The sequence below is a fragment of the Primulina tabacum genome, chromosome 8 (assembly GCF_025594145.1).
Source record: "Primulina tabacum isolate GXHZ01 chromosome 8, ASM2559414v2, whole genome shotgun sequence".
NCBI lineage: Eukaryota > Viridiplantae > Streptophyta > Magnoliopsida > Lamiales > Gesneriaceae > Primulina > Primulina tabacum.
Window position 1 is genome coordinate 708,807 of NC_134557.1, and position 20,523 is coordinate 729,329.

General features: G+C 32.0%; 4 protein-coding genes across 8 annotated transcripts; 3 read left to right on the top strand and 1 right to left on the bottom strand.

Moving 5' to 3' along the window:
• Nucleotides 1-669: 669 nt before the first annotated feature.
• LOC142552657 (chaperonin 60 subunit beta 4, chloroplastic-like) lies at nucleotides 670-4,919 on the top strand. Of its 4 annotated transcripts, none has more exons than XM_075662413.1 (14): nucleotides 778-916; nucleotides 1,031-1,195; nucleotides 1,305-1,430; nucleotides 1,716-1,853; nucleotides 1,946-2,041; nucleotides 2,178-2,420; nucleotides 2,493-2,727; nucleotides 3,249-3,418; nucleotides 3,593-3,742; nucleotides 3,826-3,930; nucleotides 4,142-4,234; nucleotides 4,335-4,427; nucleotides 4,507-4,630; nucleotides 4,730-4,919. In XM_075662413.1, exons 3-14 carry the CDS (start codon nucleotides 1,344-1,346, stop codon nucleotides 4,750-4,752), a joined length of 1,557 nt encoding a protein of 518 aa, XP_075518528.1. In that variant the 5' UTR covers nucleotides 778-916; nucleotides 1,031-1,195; nucleotides 1,305-1,343; the 3' UTR covers nucleotides 4,753-4,919. The 4 variants fall into 4 exon arrangements, with proteins under 4 accessions (XP_075518527.1, XP_075518528.1, XP_075518529.1 ...); XM_075662414.1 differs by having other exon boundaries at nucleotides 1,309-1,430; XM_075662412.1 differs by lacking the exon at nucleotides 1,031-1,195 and having other exon boundaries at nucleotides 670-916.
• Nucleotides 4,920-13,274: 8,355 nt separating this feature from the next.
• Nucleotides 13,275-15,412, top strand: LOC142552660 (uncharacterized). 2 transcript variants are annotated; one of them, XM_075662418.1, is made up of 2 exons: nucleotides 13,275-13,717; nucleotides 15,026-15,066. In XM_075662418.1, the coding sequence occupies exon 1, from the start codon at nucleotides 13,544-13,546 to the stop codon at nucleotides 13,694-13,696; it is 153 nt and encodes a 50-aa protein (XP_075518533.1). In that variant the 5' UTR covers nucleotides 13,275-13,543; the 3' UTR covers nucleotides 13,697-13,717; nucleotides 15,026-15,066. The 2 variants fall into 2 exon arrangements, with proteins under 2 accessions (XP_075518533.1, XP_075518532.1); XM_075662417.1 differs by lacking the exon at nucleotides 15,026-15,066 and adding an exon at nucleotides 15,123-15,412 and having other exon boundaries at nucleotides 13,280-13,717.
• A 369-nt stretch (nucleotides 15,413-15,781) lies between these two features.
• LOC142552658 (uncharacterized) lies at nucleotides 15,782-17,232 on the bottom strand. Its single transcript, XM_075662416.1, has 2 exons — nucleotides 16,616-17,232; nucleotides 15,782-16,520 (listed from the first exon to the last, which is right to left on the bottom strand). The coding sequence occupies exons 1-2, from the start codon at nucleotides 16,617-16,619 to the stop codon at nucleotides 16,108-16,110; spliced, it is 417 nt and encodes a 138-aa protein (XP_075518531.1). The 5' UTR covers nucleotides 16,620-17,232; the 3' UTR covers nucleotides 15,782-16,107.
• Nucleotides 17,233-18,775: 1,543 nt separating this feature from the next.
• Nucleotides 18,776-20,453, top strand: LOC142552661 (peroxidase 11). Its single transcript, XM_075662419.1, has 4 exons — nucleotides 18,776-19,052; nucleotides 19,150-19,341; nucleotides 19,445-19,610; nucleotides 19,911-20,453. The coding sequence occupies exons 1-4, from the start codon at nucleotides 18,825-18,827 to the stop codon at nucleotides 20,336-20,338; spliced, it is 1,014 nt and encodes a 337-aa protein (XP_075518534.1). The 5' UTR covers nucleotides 18,776-18,824; the 3' UTR covers nucleotides 20,339-20,453.
• The last annotated feature ends 70 nt before the right edge of the window (nucleotides 20,454-20,523 follow it).

A 20,523-nucleotide genomic window follows, 5' to 3' on the forward strand; every position in this document is an offset into this window, starting at 1 on the left:
AGAGCTTCGATAAATTATTTTGGTTTAATATAAGTTTCACTCAACCCCAATTTTGCCATTATTATTATTATTATTAATTAATTAATTTATTTATATATTTATTTTTCATGTTTAAATTATTTAACATCGTCATTATTAAAAAATCAAGTACGTATATTTGGCTTGGTTTTGATTTTTTTTTTTTTCAATAAAAAATTAGCTAAACCAAGTAAACCATTTTATTAATAATAAACTTTCAATATCAATTTTTTTAATTTAGAAACTCAATTTATTATTTAACATATATTTTATAAAATAATCGAAATCTGACCAAATAAATTGATTTATATGAATTTATAAAGAGGAAAAATCAGAATTCTTAATTAATAAAACTTATTTTTGAATTAAATAGATAATGCCAACATTTCAGTTTAATCAAAATTTTATAATGTTATTATTGTTATTTTTATTTTTTTAATTTTAATATCATTATAATTAATTTATTTCATATGATTTATTGTCATTCTTTTTATCAATATTATTATTTGATTTTTATTTAAATATGTAAAAATATTATATTTATCAAAATAAATAAAAATATTAAAATTGTAATAAATCCAAGGGCCGGGGTTTGATAAATTTATTTATTTTTGTATGATTTAATTAGAAATCCCTATTTAACGGCGTCTCCATGCACTAAAATCTGATATCTCGTCACTTCTTATCCTCGTCACCGCAAAAACTATCCAATTCTTTGAACGGTCAGATTTCAAGAATGGGAAGTTCTCTCAGGCCATTGCCAGCAGTTGGCTTCGCATGTCAGTCGCGGATACCCAATACAATTATAAGGAGACCTCATATTTCCATGTTGACTGCAACTGCCTCGGCCAAACATGTCTACTTTAATCATGACGGTTCAGCCACAAGAAAACTCCTGGTAATTACTGCATTGCTGTTGCTTAATTTTGAATGCGGTATCAAGATTTTCACTTGGGTGGCTCGTAAGATAACTTTTAGAAAAAATAGAGGTGAAAATCGCTGCTGTTGACAGATTTTCAGTCGAAGGTTGCCGCATACTAGCGGCGAACCAAAAAAAAATCAACTTTGCATGTAATCTTTGGGGAAATGTGATAAAAATATGGGTTCGTCCGTGTTACCGCTCTACAATATAATTCTCTGCTCTGTGCAGTGGCCGAGAGAGAGCGAGTAAAAGGAGGTCGGCGACTCTCTTGATTTTTGTAAACATTAACATTGTATGAAAGTCATTGAACTTTTAGCATTTTATTTTCTCAATCCAGTTTGGTTAACAATAGTTTGTTGTGTAGGCAGGGGTGGATAAAGTGGCAGAGCTGATTGGGGTAACGATGGGTCCAAAGGGAAGGAATGTGGTGCTGCAGAACAAGTATGGACCTCCAAAGATAGTAAATGATGGGGAAACTGTTCTTAAAGAGGTACGACCGTACTACATTGATGTATTCTATCTTTATCATGTTTTAATTTGTTTTATGGACCAATGAGATAAACTTTTGGAGAGCATGATCATGTAATAAATTGGTTGGACGCCTTTTAAGAATCTTGTTTATTTCTTTTGTTGGAATAAACACATTGATTCAGGTGTTGTAATAGTTAGTATACATGCTCAACTACCATTTAATGACCATTCTCCATTTTCATTGTTGCATTTAGATTGATGGTTTTCTTTTTATCTCTTATATATATTATGGTTACTAGTAAAGATTGAGCTGGAAGATCCTCTAGAAAATGTTGGTGTAAAACTGGTGAGACAAGCTGGAGCTAGGACAAATGATCTTGCCGGTGACGGCTGCACTACATCTATAGTGCTTGCTCGTGGTCTTATCGCCGAGGGCGTGAAGGTACAGCATCGGGAGTTCGACCATGTCACGACTAATAATCCTTCCATTCGTGTAATGAAAGCCTTGCAGAACTAGTATATGACAATCTGTAGGTTATTGCAGCGGGTATGAACCCAGTTCAAATCTCACGAGGAATTGAGAAAACGGCTAGAGCCCTCATACCTGAACTCAAATTGATGTCCAAAGAGGTATGGAGTTTTAAGTATCACTGTTCATTTTTCCAGGATTATTTGTAATAACGAGAAACCCCTGTCTGTATTAATTATTTAACGAAGGGATTTTCAAACATAACGAATTAAATCCACGTTTCTCTAATATTTTCAGGTTGAGGACCATGAACTTGCTGATGTTGCTGCCGTTAGTGCAGGAAACGATTATACAGTGGGAAATATGATTTCTACTGCTCTTCGACGAGTAGGAAGAAGCGGTTTTATAACAATTGAGAAAGGGAATTATGCTGAAAATAATCTAGAAATTGTTGAAGGAATGCAGTTTGACCGAGGATACTTATCTCCTTATTTCGTCACTGACCGTCAGAAGATGACTGTGGAGTTTCACGATTGCAAAGTACAAATCTTTTTTGTTTCCCTCTTATTCGTTCAAAGTAATTAGTGTGGGATCTAATATATGTGGATGCAGTTGCTTTTGGTTGACAGAAAGATTATAAATCCAAGAGAGTTGTTCAAGATATTGGATGATGCCGTCAAAGAAAAATACCCAATTGTCTTAGTAGCAGAGGGAATCGAGCAAGAAGCTCTGGCACCTGTAATTCGGAACAAACTGAGGGGAGTTTTGAAGGTAGCTGCGATTAAAGCTCCGGCCTTTGGCGTGCGGAAGAGCCATTATCTGGATGACATTGCTATCTTGACAGGAGGTATTGAGACAAGTATATTTTGATTCAACAAAGAATGAATCCTTAAGATCAAAGTGGTGCACATTTAAATTTCATGTGCATCTTTATTGGACCTGTACAGGAACTGACGTTCTAAGGTACAGAAACTTGAAATAATAATACGAAAATAAAGTATAAAATTGGACATCGAAATTTACTCGAAAAACCACAAAAATTATTAAGTTAAAAACCTTTATGATGTACAACATTGTGTTTTTCAAAGAGAACATACATTTTATATTAAAACATGACAACAAACACCTCACAAATATTATAGAACCAAGCACTCAAATATTAATAGATGAGAGAAAGAACTTGACGATGGGATGATCTGGAACGAGAGGAGGGAGCTCTATACCTCTTCTGTGTGAAAACGTGTATAAAAAATGTATCTTTCGTCTGAACATTTCTTCCATCCTTCGTCCGAAAATTCAACATACAAATTAATTGTGTGCATCATTTTGTCCTTCATTAATGCTGTCATTTATTTATTTTGCCGACAGGAACGGTAATCAGGGATGATATGGGATTGACCCTTGAAAATGCACATAGAGATATGTTGGGGTCTGCTTCTAAAGTCGCAATAACAAAAGACTCGACGTTAATAGTGACAGATGGAAGCACTCAAGATGCTGTGAAAGAGAGAGTTTCTCAGATTCAAAGGCTTGTCGAGGTGTGATAACTATATATTTACTTTCTTAAATTCATCAATCAAACAACCAACACATTCTTTCAAGAAATCCTCAAAAATTGCCTGCTTTACAACCCTTTTCCAATTTCATGAATCTGGACGGGGATAACCTTAAATTCAGAGTTAATGGTTAATAACTAAGGCTTCCTTTTACAGAATACTGCGGAAAAATTTCAGAAGAAAATATTGAATGAACGGATAGCGAGGTTATCAAGTGGTATAGCAATTCTTCAGGTGGGAGCACAAACTGTTGTCGAGTTAAAGGATAAACAACTTAGAGTTGAAGATGCTCTAAATGCAACTAAGGTAGCTAGCTACTTATTCTTAATCACTTCATGGATATCAAGTAGCTGTTCTATTACTAAATGCCTGCCTCCTCTTTTCATTAGGCTGCAATTGAGGAAGGAGTAGTAGTTGGCGGTGGTTGTTGCCTACTAAGGCTGTCCACGAAGATTGACAGTATTAGAGAACAGTTGGATAATGAAGAGCAAAAAGTACTTTTTATGTTTTTTTCCTTAATGAATTTGATTTTTTAAAAAAATGCAATATTCATAATAGCTAATTCCTTGGTTGGATTTTCCATCAAAATATATTACTATTTTGTGTACTTGCTCGTTTCGTTGGTTGGGGTTTCCATTAAAGTATGTACTATTTTGCGTGTATTTAATTCATGACCTGGTGACGTTGGCCTGATAATGTGTGTAGATTGGAGCAGATATATTAAAAAGAGCTTTGATGTACCCTGCAAGGCAGATTGCAAAAAATGCTGGTGTAAATGGGAACACTGTTATTGAAAAGGTCTCTCTCGTGCGTTAAATGCCATTCAAGTAAAATTTTGTTTAGTATGAACCGATGAAACAAGCTTCGTTATGTAACATTTTGGAAGTTCCGCGTGCAGATTCTGTCATCAGGTGACTTAAGGTATGGATATAATGCTGCAAAAGGCAAATACGAGGACTTGATGGCTGCTGGAATCTTGGATCCTACTAAGGTGAAACTGAGGTTTTTTGTTTTTCTTTTCAAGTATCACTTAGAGCCGACCCGTGAGGATCTTTTGTATGCCAAAACAGGTTGTTCGTTGTTGCTTGGAGCATGCATCCTCTGTGGCTAAGACGTTTTTGACATCGGGTGCAGTTGTCATTGAAATTAAGGATCCTGTTTCCAGACATATCAGGAAACCAATGCCAACATCAGGTAACAGACATGTTTCGTTTCTGCATCATTTGAGTTTAGCTAAAGAGATGTTTCATTATCATGTGTCGCGAATGAGTTCAAGTTTTCTTGATCATTTAGGCGTTGGACCGGTTAGCATTTAGCATGTTTGAAGGAAGGGGATGATCATCATTTTTCTGGCCGTCTTTAACAATATGATGCTGCTGATCTGTGAAGAAAGGAGTATTGATATATCTTGTATAGCAGCTGCATTAGTGTAATTGTAAATAATGGCGTGGCATATATGATCAAATTAACTCGGTTGATTCGATATAGCATAGAATACATGTGGGACGATAAAGAGGTAACCTTTTCGAATTTGTCGTAATTTATTTTTTTGAAACCAACCAACCAACCAACTTAAAGCCTTCATTAAAATAAAATAGAGTACAATGATAAAATAAAAACATAAGCATCGTAAAAAACACGAGAACTAATGCAAGAATGGGCGACGGTAACAAATATACGAGCAGTCATATTTGCCTGTGGCTGCTGGCTGACAAACTCAAAAACTCAGAAAGTATTATTTTATTAATGAAATGCGAACCCCAAGACCAAGAGAAGGATATAGCGATAAATTATTATTTAATAAAATAGATTATATAAATATATCGATAAATTCCAAAAAAATACATCTGTCAATCTTTCAATTAAGATTCAGTACCTAGTCATAATTTTTTAGAAATCAGTACTTGACAAATCTATGCTTTTAGTTTTAACTCCTCACAAAGCAAAAGTTACATTTTTACCCTTTATTATTTAAATAAATATATTATTTTAGTCACAAAAATTACATGAATCTTCTTCATTTAAAATATAATTTTATATAAAATTTGTTTCTCAATTATCATGGAATAAAAATAAATACTTATTTTGATATATAAAGTACCTGTTATGGGGTTTCAGATACTTGATTTCGCTCTTTGAATACTCCAAATAAATAAGAAAATACTATATTTTCGAGCATTTACCATAAATTATTTCATGAAAAATGCATTAGGATGACTTATTCATGTCATTTTATTTTTTTAGAAAAAACATATGTCATCACTCATCTTGAAATAAAATTAAGTATTTATTTTGACCTACAAAATACCTATTTTGGAGTTTCAAATGCTTGATTTGACTATTTTAATAATCCAAATGTGTAAGAAAATACTGGATCTTCGAGCTATCACAATAAATTCAATAATTGTTGGTCTTTTCATTGAAAATACATTAAGATTAATTATTCATGTCATCTAATTTTTTAAAAAACATAGTTTCTCACTCATTGTTGAATTAGAAAAATTACTTATTTTGATCGATAAAATACTTATTTTGGGGTTCAAAATATTTGATTTGGCTATTTGAATACTTCAAATGTGCAAGAAAATACTTAAATTTCAAGTAATATTAAGTAACTTTTGATGATGTCATTTGTGAAGTTAAAATGTGATACTTAAATTGGTACAAAGAGTATCTAATTAAAGTCTATAAATACATGATTTTACCCCGTAAATACTCATATACAATAATTTGAGGATGCCAAAATATAATTTGAAGTTAATATTAATTGACACCGATGATGATATTCGTGAAGTAAAAATGTCATACTTAAATTAATACAAATAATACATAATTCGAGTCCACAAATACTTGATTTTACCGTTTAAATAGTCAAATTCGATTGAGTATGTAAAAATATATAATTTGAAGATAATATTGAATGTTCTTTGATGATAATATTTGTGAATAAAAAACGTGTTACCTAAATTGGTACAAATAGTACCTAATTTGATTTCACATATACTTGATTTTGTCTTTTTTGTAACGTACCGTACTTTTACTACTTCAAAATTTGCGGAAAAATTAAAAATTTTCTTAAACATAAAATTTCATACGGTCGTCACTTGTCATTTTACTTAATAATATTAAAATCAACATTCCCAACTAATATTTTCAACAAAGTACTTATTTCAAATCATCTCACATCCAACATAAAAACATAATATTTTAAAGTTTTCATAAAACATAAACATAGTGGTCCTCGGGTTTAGCCTTCCGCTCAGTCCAAGCCTGCCCCTTGGTCGCCACCTCCTGTCTCCTCCTCAATGTACTCACCTGCATCGTTCAAGTCTAGTGAGTCTAAAGACTCAACACGTATAAACTGGGAATAACGAGTATTACATAATAAAACCACATACAACTTCAAAATATAACATATATACTTGAAATTTAAACTTTCATAATAACTTTGAACTCTCATAAACTTCTTTGAACTTGAACATACATACTTTGAAACTTGAACTTGCATAATAACTTGAACTTTCATAAACTTGAGCTTTGCATAAACTTTGAACATACATGCATACATAATATGACGTGCCATCACATAAACTTTTCTTTAAACATGCTTTCATACTTCAACATACTTAACTTCATCATTTTGCGTAGAGGATGTTTCAAAGCAAATGACACATAACATAATAAATGCCTGATCAGACAAACCACAGTACTGGGCTGACAGGGACATATCCACTGCCACATACATGAGATCCATGTTCATAATTTAACAGGCCAGTTGATCCACGTTCATAATTTAACGCTTCACAACCACGATCTAACCCGTTCATAATTTAACGGGCGGATTGGTCCCCGTTCATAATTTAACGCTTTCCAATCTTAACTTCAAACCCGTTCATAATTTAACGGGGTGGAGAGGTCCTCGGCCACGTTCACCGACTTCCAAACCCATTCACTTTTGGTCACAAGACATTTAGCATACCTCAAAAACTTCAAATATTTTCTTTGCACGTCATACATACTTACTTTGCATTGAGGGATTCGTTGGATGTCAATCGGGTCGTTGCTGCAACATACTAATATGAATACATAAACTTAACTTGTACAACTTAAACGTAAATGTCATGCTTAATCCCAAGCTAAATAAATTCTTAGAACATTCTATAATTTCCCATGACATAATCCTGTAAAACATCATATTAAACCATGGTATAAAACCTCAAATCAAACCTTAAATAATAAAAGAATATACCTAAAATCTGAAGGTACACGGACCCCGTCCCTAGGTCCGTATCATGGTCCGTGTCCGTGCGCTTAAAAATTGTTGTGATGAAATAAGAAGGCACGGACACCGTGCCTACCTCCGTGTCCGGGTCCGTGTCCGCTCTGTTCGACGAATTATTTTATGAAAATTTTGCGACATGTCTATTCTCCCAATTAACACATAAGGCATCAAGATTCATCACTATGAGACCATTCTAGAACACCATAACAATGAACTAAACTTTTATAATCACCCTACAATTCATACGACCCAAAATATTGTCATTTATATTAAAGTTTATTTCTTACGACATCTTAATAATTCAAGCTCTTAACGACATGAATCAAAACCTCAAAAATACTCTAAACATCATTACTAACTTTCTTATATGCAGCAACGATCACCCGTTGATCCCCAACAAAGCCTGCAACATAAAAACTTCAAGAACATATTAAAATTCATAACTTTCTTGAAACACGATTTGAGCAGTCATACTAAAAACTCCATAACTCACTCGTTTTTAATCCAAATAACTCGAATTTTATATCAAATCAAACGTATCGAAAAGATCTACGTTTCTGTAATTAAAAGTTTTCTCAAAATATGTACCGAAAAATCGCAGTTTTCGAAAGAACAGCGAAACGTGAGTTTTCGGATCTAAAAATAGCAGTCATACTAAAAACACCATAACTCACTCGTTTTTAATCCAAATAACTCGAATTTTATATTAAATCGAAGGCATCAAAAAGTTCTACGATTTTTACGTTGAAAGTTTTCTCAAAATCAATACCGAAAAAGCGCAGTATTTTACAGAACAGCAAAAACGTGAATTTGGTGATCCAAAATTGTTTCAAACTTGATATAGACGTGATTGCTCAAACTTCTACGCATCACACATATAATTTTTGCATAAATAACAACACAACGCATAATATGACAAGATCGATGCATCAAGAACAGAATATACGTGCCTTTTGATATTTAAAAATACCGAAACGACGATACCGAAGCGGAGATGATACGGGAGACGATCCGGGACGAACTTAGCTCAATTTCTTCAAAGAAAACTTACTAAATATATGCTGGAAATTTTTAGAGGAGATGTGCTCGTTGAATGAAAAAAAAAAAAGGAAGAAAATGAAATAAATAAATTGAGAGATGAGTGTTTTAAAAACACAACCTTCTCTTTAGTCAAAAAGTTTAATAGCATGTTTTGTTTTGTGTTTTGTGTTGTGTGTGTGTACGTGTATATGTGTGTGTAAATGTGTGAGTGTGTGTGTGAGTCAAAGTGTGTGTGCTTGTGTGTTGATATATATATGTGTATATATATATACCTAGATATATATAAACAATTGTAACATATGTATTTAATATACTAATAAATCTATTTAAAAACATTTAACATACTAATTTAAAATAAATCTCATATTAACCACATTATAAATTTTAAATTTAAATAAGATGCACAAATACTACAACTTTAAAATTTTAAAATCAATTAATCATTTAAATAATTAAGCTCTTAAATTACTAAAATTAATTAAATTATTTAAAATACTCCATCCTTATCTTAAATAAAATACTGCATTAAAATTTACTAAAAAAAATCGTCCCTATCTCCTTTCCTCGATCTCGCCTCGAATAATCGCCTGAAACATAAAACTCTAGAAAACATTTTAACATACATTAAATAAACATAAATAATTAAAATAATAAATTTCATAAATTAAATATATGCATGGATTTTACGTATACTATTTTGGGCTTTACATTTTTAATACTCAAATTTGATTATTTTGGTGTATAAAAGAATATAGTTTCAAGTAATATTGAGTGACTTTTGATGTGTCATTTTTGAAATTAAAATGTGATACCTAAATTAGTACAAAAAGTATCTATTCGAGTCTACCAATACGTGAAGTACTTAATTTGGGCAAATACTTGATTTCGTAAATGAGATACTCACAATATGTACTAAAATACTGGATATTCGAATAAACAACGTAGGTTCACCAAGTGTTGGTATTTTTATGAAATATACATATTCATTTCATTTGATATTTTTTTTATAAAAAAACAAATTTTCAACTAAGCATGAAAATTTTAAAGTACTTATTTTTACTTAAGAAGTACCTAATTTGAGTTTGCAAATACTTGATTTCGTAAATAAGATACTCACACTATGTATTAAAATACTGAATATTCGAATAGGAAAACGTAAGTTCAACAAGTATTGATATTTCCATATAATAAGTATTTGGATGACATATTCATCTCATTTAAAAAAAATTGTAAAAGAAAAAACAAATTCCCAACTAAGCATGGAAATTCTAAAGTACATGTTTTTATTTGAGAAGTGCCTAATTTGAGATTAAAAATATTTGATTTAGTATATGAGATACTCATAATATGTAATAGAATACTGGATATTCGAATATGGAACGTAAGCTCACCAAGTGTTTATCGTTCCTTGGAAGATGTATTTGGATGACATATTCATCTCATTTAAGTTTTTTTTTTTTGTAAAAACAAAAAACAAAAACAAAAACAAATTCTCAACTAAGTATTGAAATTTTAAAATACTTAGTTTTATTTGAGAAGTATCTAATTTGAGTTTGCAAATACTTTATATCTTGAATAAGATACTCACAATATGTATTAAAATACTGGATATTCGAATAGGCAACGCAAGATCACCAAGTGTTGATCTTTCCATGGAAGATGCATTGATACGAAGAGTATCTAAATTGGTGAAGTTAAAATATGGTAGCTAAATTGGTACAAAGAGTATCTAATCCGAGTTCGCAAATACTTAATTTTACTCCCTAAATTCTTATATCCAACTATTTGAGGATGTCAAATTATATAGTTTGAAGTTAATATTGAGTGGTCTTTGATGATGATATTCGTGAAGTAAAAATGTGATACCTAAATTAATACAAATAATACCAAATACGAATCCACAAATACTTGATTTTACTATTTAAATACTCAAATTCGATTATTTGATGATGTCAAAATATATAATTTGAAGTCAATATTGAGTGGCCTTTGATGATGAGATCCGTGAAATAAAAATGTGATACCTAAATTGTTACATGTATTACATAATTAGATTCCACTGATAATTGATTTTACCATTTTAAAACTCAAATTTGATAATAAGTATAATGAAAGAATATTGATACATATAATGAATGATTACCAATAAATATTATGAATGAATACTAATGAAGATGATATACAACGAAGTATTGTCTTGTCATTTAATGAATACCAACATGTATTGTGAATGAATATTAATTTTATTATAAATTAATACTCATAAGTATAAAGAAAAAAATACTAATAAGTATAATGAATAATTACCAATAAGTATTATGTCAAATAAGTATAATTGTCAAATAAGTCATTCAATGAATATCAAAAAGTATTGTAAATTAAAATTGATGAGTATTTTATAAATAATTAATCTTAGAATCGATAGCTATACTTAAAGTACAAATTTCAAGCTCATTTACGAACTATGTTCATAATATATATCTCCCAATTAGTTCATGATGAACAATGAACTATGTTTATTTATTTAAATGACATGAATAAGTATCTTAATGAATTTTTCATGGAAATATTGCATATTTGAATATCCAGTATTTTAATACATATTGTGATTATCTCATTTACGAAATCAAGTATTTGCAAACTCAAATTAGATACTTTTCAAGTAAAACTAAATACTTTAAAATTTTCATGCTTATTTAAGAATATTTTTGACCAAAAAAATATTAAATAAAATGAATATGTAATCCAAATGCATCTTCCATGGAAAGACCAATACTTGGTGAACTTACGTTGCATATTCGAATATCCAGTAGTCTATTACATATTATGAGTATCTCGTGTACCAAATCAAGTATTTGCAATATGAAATTAGGTACTTCTCAAGTAAAATTAAGTATTTTTAAATATTCATACTTATTTGAGAATTTGGTTTTTTTTTTTACAAAAAAATATTAAATGAGATAAATATGTCATCCAAATGCATTTTTTACAGAAATACCAACACTTGGTGAACTTACGTTGCATATTCGAATATCCAATATTCTATTACATATTATGAGTATCTCATGTACTAAATCAAGTATTTGAAATATGAAATTATGTACTTCTCAAGTAAATTAAGTATTTTAAAATTTTCATGCTTATTTAAGATTTTTTTTACAGAAAATATATTAAATGAGATAAATATGTCATCCAAGCGAATCTTCCATGGAAAGCCAACACTTGGTAAACTTACGTTGCATATTTGAATATCCAATACTCTATTAAATATTATGAGTATCTCTTGTACCAAATCGAGTATTTGCAAACTCAAATTAGGTACTTCTCATCCAAATGCATGCATATTTCATGAAAATACCAACACTTGGAGAACTTACGTTGCTTATTCGAATATCCAATATTTTAATACATATCGTGAGTATCTCATTTACGAAATCAAGTATTTGCGAACTCAAATTAGGTACTTCTCAAGTAAAACTAAGTACTTTAAAATTTGCATACTTATTTGAGAATTTGGTTTTTTAACAAAAAATATTAAATGAGATTAATATGTCATCCAAATGCATTTTTCATTGAAATACAAATATTTTATGAATTTACGTTATCTATTCGAATATCCAGTATTTTAATACATATTGTGAGTATCTCATTTACGAAATCAAGTATTTGCAAACTGAAAATAGGCATTTCTCAAGTAAAACTAAGTATTTTAAAATTTACATGCTCAGTTGGGAATTTGATTTTTTTTTACAAAAAAATATTAAATGAGATGAATATGTCATTCAAATACACATTTCATGAAAAGACAAACAGTGACTGAATTTATGGTGATTGTTCAAGATCCAGTATTTTCTTACATATTTAGAGTATTTAAAGAGCCAAATCAAGTATCTGAAACTTAAAAATAGATATTTTTATGTCAAAATAAGTATTTAATCTTATTTTAATGATGATTGATGAACTATATATTTTTTAAAATAAAATGACATGAATAAGTCATCATAATGTATTTTTAATGAAAAATCAACAACGACTGAATTTATGGTGATTGTTAGAAAATATAGTATTTTTTTACACATTTGAAGTATTCAAATAACAAAATAAAGTATCTGAAACCACAGAATAGGTACTAATATTTTGGTAGATAGAAAACACACAATTAATTTGATGAATAAAATTATATATTTATTTAAATAGTAAAAGGGCAAAAATGTAAAATTATTTTTGTAGGTAGTTAAAACTAAGTTTGTAGTGTTGTCAGGTATTAATTTGTAAAAAAAATCTTCTAGGTACTGAATCTTAAATGAAAGATGAGCAGATGTATTTTTTTCAAATTTGCTAATTTAAAATTATTTTGAAACCTCTTGGTAAATTTAAATATTTTGAAAAAAACCAGTGTATTATAAAATCTAAAATAAATTAGTGATGATACAGCATAAATAACGGGAAATTGGCCTTAAAATAATAACGTATTATTTACTTAAAATATATTAAAAAAACTTGGCGTAACCTCGTTTACACAAAAAATGGCAAAAAAACGTGGAACGTTTATTTTCCGAGCTCACGGTATTTGGTTGGACCGCAAGAACTGCGGCTGTGTCAGTTGCCTGGCTATGTGTCGACCTTCCCAAGACGAAAACTTTCCCTTGCAGAAACCCAAATCCTCATCCTCATCTATATAACGTATCTCTACCTGTTTGCATTATCGTGCTACAAGATAAACCCAGAGCCCCTTTACTCGAATAAAGAATCGTACAATTGATTCAAGAAAGTTAGGGGGCGAAATGGTTTTCTTGATGATGGGATTCAGTGTGCAATGCGTGCTGGACTTTATGGTGGCTGGAGTTTCGCTGATGCTTGGGTTGGGTTTTTTTGCATTCGTCGCTTCTATTCTTTGCTCTGCTGCTTTCATTCAAAACGCCAAAGAGATTTCTTGATGTTCGAGATTGCGGGTTTTAGTGAGTATTGGCAGTGGATGTTTCTCTCTTTTCATTCTGTTTGATTTTAATTATTCGTTCATGATTATCTAATTTGTCGGTCTTGATCCCAATTTAACCGTGGCCTTTACCGTGTTCACTTGTTCATTTTGTTTTTGTACGGACCTCCTTCCACAATATTTACCAGTTTTGGTTAGTGCAACTGATGTTACCTGATTTACAGAGTTTGCAAGAGAGTATACATAGCTTAAATATGCAACTCTGCAGTTTTGAAGTCTTTGTTATCATTATTTTGAGTTTGGAAGCAAAATTTTGGAAGATAAGTAAAATTTAGGAGTTTTGTATAGGCTCTTAAGAATGTAGCTGACATGTATATTAACATATTTTTAGAAAAATAGTCATAAATCTGAAATTTTTATATTTCCTGGCTGTAAGGGATATTTCAATTGAAGTGGCTGTAATTTGGAGCTCCTGGAGAGGATGTTATTTGGGCTACGCGGATGTTAATGCAATTACCTTTTGTATTAATTCGACGTTTCTAAAGCTGGGTTCTTCTTTGTATGCCTAATTGGTGTCATGATAACTATTGATACATCATCTCGATTATTCCTCCTGAAACTTTTCCCCGATTCTCATTTGAAGTATACAAGTTAATGTATTTTCTTTGTGCTTTCTGGTATTCCTTGATAACATTGGGAAATGACTTGCATTTAGATATGTTTGCATAGTATCTTGTAAAGGAACCACATTCTCTAGTGATACTTTCTGCTAAAACAAACAGACATCGGAATTAAAACACACAAATAAGAATTGGTGTATACCAGTTAGAGCAGAAGAAATAAATATAGCTGACACAGATCTCTGCTTGACTACGAGTGTTTGATTGTCATCAACGTGTAATTCAGAATTATGCTTGAACTGATGCTTTGTTTATGCTTTCCGAAGAACAAAATCTTTCATGTTAGTGTTTCAGATACTATCTACATAAATATGTTTGGATTTCATAAGATATTTATTCAAGAACTCTCGCGATTTCATTGAAATCGCATTTTGGATGACCCCTATGCTAGGCGTTGCTCTATGATTTTAGAGTAAGGTGGATTATTTGCTTTTACATCAGGAAAACATTAAGTAAAAATGATCCGCGTGTTTCTTTTCAAGAAGTACTGTCCATGAAACCGAGGAAAATACCATTAGTTGCAAGACACGGATAAAAGAAAAGAAATGCATTCACATAGACCCTTTTTGCCATTGCCATCTGTCTTCGACTATTGATAGATTTTCTCTCTTCTTATTTGTTATGGTAATGATTTCTGAACGAAATTGCAGGTTAGAAATTGATAAGAGTTGCTTCATATGTGTTTTGCTGGGATTTAGATTTTTTCTTCTTATTTGTTATGGTAATGATTTCTGAACGAAATTGCAGGTTAGAAATTGATAAGAGTTGCTTCATATGTGTTCCCCTAGGATTTAGCTACTTCTGTATCGACTTCTTGAGAATAAAATGGTTGTCCTCGTCGAAATGGCTTGTTATTTGGAGACTGCACAGGGTGCAAATTGTCGAGATAATATTTGTGCTGGTCAGGAGATTTTGCATTTTATCATGTTTGAGTTTGGTTCAAACACCTATGATACAATGAATATGTAAGAATACATGTCTTGCATTCTATTATCATGTTTGAGTTTGGTTCAAACAATAAATATGTAAGATTACATGTCTTGCATTCTACGCATACAAATTACAATCCTTTTCTTTTTCTTTATTTTTTTCCCAACATAAACCATTTATGCCTGGTTATCGAATTCCCACCCTATAGAACAGAACAAATTAAGAAAAGTATAATACACCTCTCCCCCGGAAAATAACAAAAATCTACCCTACAGCTATTAGCACCGGGAAGACTGATTCCATTTGTTTTTAAATTCGAAATATTTGAATGCGGAATCATTAAAACTTTTGTCCATAATGGCCCGGTTACACATTGGCCATTGTATTTCCTTGAGAAATTAAGAAAGAAAAATGATACCAGCTGTATGCGTTGATGTAGTTTACAACTTCGGATATTACCAACATCATTCATGCTATGGAATTATAATGAACATAAAGTCGAGGTACAACATTCAATGTGTATACCGACAGATGTAAGATCAATGGGAAACATTCAATCTATGCCACACGTCTGTTTAAACGTCACAAACTAGAAAGGGAGTCTATCAAATAATAATAATAATAATAATAATAATAATAATAAAGGCTTCTTCCGAACCACCTGCACGAGCTGCCGAAATTGCTGATCTTTTGACTCTTGAAATCGCATGAAACATGAATCATAAACTACAAAATTTGTGTACCGACCTAAAACAAGATCAATTCCCATGTATAATCTTCGGATGCAACTGATAAATAACACCTATAATTTTTTATCTGATATTTCGCGACTGTTTCCTTTAGTTTCAGACTTCGATATTTTGCCACTGTTTCCTTTGGTTTTAGACTTCTCCTCTTCAACCTTTATCTTCTCACCACTTTTCTTCCTATCCTCCTTTTTATGACATTTCTCACCACCATATAATTTTCTTTCATTTTTCTTCCCCGTATTGCTCAAACGTTTTCGATCACTAGGTCCGGAGGAGGCATCAGAAGCCATGGAGTCATCCGTATCCATATTTTCAGTACCATCTTCCGATTCTTGCTGATTTACTCCTTCATCCATGCTGGAACCGCATTCATCGTCTTCATCTTGAGTGGGATCGTCTTCTTTGTCCGGTGAAGAAGCTATGTATGTGGTCCATCCGGATTCATTGCTGCTACATTCTTCAGTGCCTTAAACAATATCAGAACAACTCATTTGTCCAAAACGAAAAAAGAAAGTTCAAAATAAAGATGTTTGTAGTATCTTTCAAGAAAGCTTGAATTACTCATTTGCTGCTATGCAATCAGCAAAATCTGCAATCTTCTTTGAACAGATAAAGATTAAATGCCCTTCTCATCTATTCGGTTCGTTCTAGCATAGAAAACGTTTCATTTTTAAAGAGAAATCACTCATCAGCTGTATCTGCACAATAATTTACATGTAAGAACACTAAGCAAACAGATATTGAAACCCTCTTTCTTTTACTTACTCCGCTCTCTACTTCATAAATATATAGCTGCTTACGAAATGGCAAAATACAGAGAAGGCCCACGCCACAAAACGACAAAAGAATGTAGAAGGATCAATGATTTCAAATAGCTAGAGGAGACCTTATTCAGAGCTCATTTAAATATGCATTGCGTTAATTCTCTGTCTTGTCATCAGCTAGTAGCATCCCTTCATGTGAATCATGCAGTGAATCCAACTACGTTTTTGGCATTTTGTACGGGGTTAAATTGGATGAAAGAATTGATATGCAATATGGTCATTTTGCAACATAACCTGTTGTCTTTCTCCTTGTTGGACTATTTTTTGGGGTTTATGGCATGCCTCCCTTAATGTTTGCGTATTAGATATGAACTCTGATTGTTATTGAATAAATGAGAGCCCATATCTGATAGAGATTGAATATAATGTAAATACAGTCTCTCTATTTAGTGTGACGAATCATGAGAAAAAATTATATACTCTTCTCTCTTTCAGCCAGTTCATCCTTTTGGGGCATCATTAAGAGCTTTCGGTACTATTAAAGTGTTCTGTTTGTAGTTGAGATCCAATCCAAATTATATTGTCTTGTTTCTTTTTAAAAAAAGATAATAATAATTTACCTGCTGCAATAGGTAGGCTGGTTCACTATCTTTTCTCTCATTGTATCACCAGAAATACTAGACATGCTATGTTATACAGTACAACAAAGTTAGATCATTCCACGACTTCAAACGATAGCCTTGCATGATTTGACGAACCCTTTTGTCTGATTGCAATATGTTTCGTCACTAAAAGTCGTATATCCTGTAATAAATGAACTCGTCAAGAAATACAATACAAGCCGTTCAATTCTTGCGCTCGAAATTTATGAAAGTTTAGCACCATATCCATTTTCATGGAAAATTATTTGAAGTTATCCACTTTGTCTATCAATGTTGATAATTCTTGATGGGGCAACATTCTCTTAGCCGGGGGATTTGTTGTTGGGGTTGGATGTGTGTGCTTTTAGTCACCTTGAATATGGCAGCATATATAGGTGAGGAGGATGTTGACATGTACGTGCTTTAGTTGCATCTTTTTTTGTGAACATCTTCACGTGGTGCAGTGGAACCACCCTTTGTCTCACGTCCGCCAAATTTCCCAAAAATCTTCTTGTTTTTTGTTTATTTCCATTGACTAAAGACAGCAATTGTATATCAGTATATAAAACATATAATTGTCTGGGATAGTAGAATAAATACCCGTGTACTTTTATGTATCAGCTCGACATTCAAATCCCTTGCCAGTGTTATGAAATAAAAAATAAAAATAGAAACCGATGAAAATGTGGATTTTTATTTTTTTATTTAGTATTAGGGGTTGAGTGTCTACAAAAAGGCTCGAACTCAAGGTTTTTTCCTTTTACTGGGACAGTGGTATAACCAGACCAAGAGGTCCTTGGCGATGAAATGTGGATTTGAGGACATACTCGACTATTTGTTTATTTAAGATCGAAAATAGTCTAATTTTTTGGTTATCAAAACAGGACTGCAGTAATAGGAATGACCTCAAATAAGATTGAGCTGTATGCATTTATTATTTATTTTTTTTATATGGACGACTGTCTCTATTAGTCCACGCTGCAATGAAAACAGCATCCTTTTCGAGTCATTATTATTAATAAATTAAGCTTATGTGTGTACAGAGTTCTATCAAAGTTGAATGGGTAAAAGGAGGAGATAGTCACACTTACGTCTTGTTGCTTGCCCAAATTACAAGTAATTTGCTTAACGCATTACAAGGTTTTGATCTTACTTTCTTTCCACATCAAAATTTAGGTTTGGGAAATCCACCAACCTGGCTAAAAGTTGTTGCATCCTCTTTTGACTAAAAAATAAAATGTGAATAAATAAAACCGAAACAATTTCAAGAAAACAATCTACAAATTTCACTTATTTAAACCATACTTTCATCATTTCTCACAATTAATCCTCCTTTTAGAACTACTAAAAAAAACCAACAAAAAGATGGAACTTTTAGTTAACTCAAAAGGGCTTCTTCTTTTAGCATTAGTTCTTGGAATTTCCTCTTCAAGTTTGCTTGCTGATGAGCCCCCTTTAACATTAGATTACTACAAAACTACATGCCCCACGGTGCTCGAAATCGTTAGGAAAGAAATGGAATGCGCGGTGCTCTCTGATCCACGTAATGCAGCATTGATTTTAAGATTACATTTTCATGATTGCTTCGTTCAGGTAATTATAGTTCAAAATCAATCACAACTTTTTTGATCAGCTCCATTCATATTTATGAAAACATGCATGTACTTTTCTGCGAGATTTTACGTTACAGGGATGTGATGGATCAGTTCTGCTGGATGACACAATCACACTTCAAGGAGAAAAGAGAGCTCCAAACAATCTGCATGCTTTGAAAGGATTCAGAATCATTGATAGGATCAAGAACCGGCTTGAATCTGAGTGCCCTGGATCCGTTTCTTGTGCTGATATTCTAACCATTGCTGCAAGGGATGCTGTTGTTTTGGTATTACATATAAAAAGAGATTTTTATTTAAATATTTGGAGATCACAGGTTTGTTTATTTTATTTGGTACATTTTTGAATTTTTGTTTGTGAACATGTTGTAGGTTGGTGGACCATATTGGGATGTCCCTGTCGGTAGGAAAGACTCAAAAACTGCAGGATATGCACTTACTGAGACAAATATCCCTACATCAGATGAAGGACTTATCTCCATCATTTCAAAGTTTATATATCAGGGCCTATCGGTTACCGATATGGTAGCACTTTCTGGTAAGCACCTTACGACTGACTACAAGATATTGTCGCAACCGTCGGTTAACTCTGACCTGACAGATGGGTGAGACAATTTCCGCTGAAACCCTTTTCGAATCGAAATAATCACAATGTACATGTACTTCAGAGTGTACATATTTATATATACACTACATTCTAGGTACGCAAAGATGGTAGAATTATTGAAATACTAAGCTAACTTGGTCGGTTAGATGGATTCAACAAAATTTTATACATCCTTGCTGAACCTACATGCCTGTTGATCTTGCAGAGTTTAATAATATGGTCACGTTTCAGGTGCTCATACCATAGGCATGGCACGTTGCGTAAATTTCAGGAACAGAATCTATGGAGATTTTTCCACAACTTCAGGGAAGAATCAACTCTCACAAGTCAACCTGAACAAATTGAAATCCATCTGCCCTCCTCGAAACTCCGCAGCCAATAATAATGAATCGGACATGGATTATGTCACACCAAATTTATTCGACAATTCTTACTTTCAAATCTTGGTACGGGGAGAGGGGTTGTTAAATTCAGACCAAGAACTATATTCTAGTATTTTAGCCATTCAAACCAAGAAGATTGTGGCAAAATATGCTGAAAACTCGATAGCATTCTTCGAGCAATTCGCGGAATCAATGGTGAAATTGGGGAATATCACGAACGGTGAAACTTATACAAATGGAGAAGTAAGGAAGAATTGCAGGTTTATAAATACATGAGAATGCGTTTCAACTCATGGAACTGCGTGACTCGAAGTTTAAATCCTTTATTCTATTCATTTTGTATTCGTGAAATATACTGACGCATACAAGAATCATAATTTAAACGTACAAATTTGGTCCTTTTTCGAGGTTGTGTATTTAGTATGTATCGAGGAAGCATAAAGTGAATTCTGAACTAGATT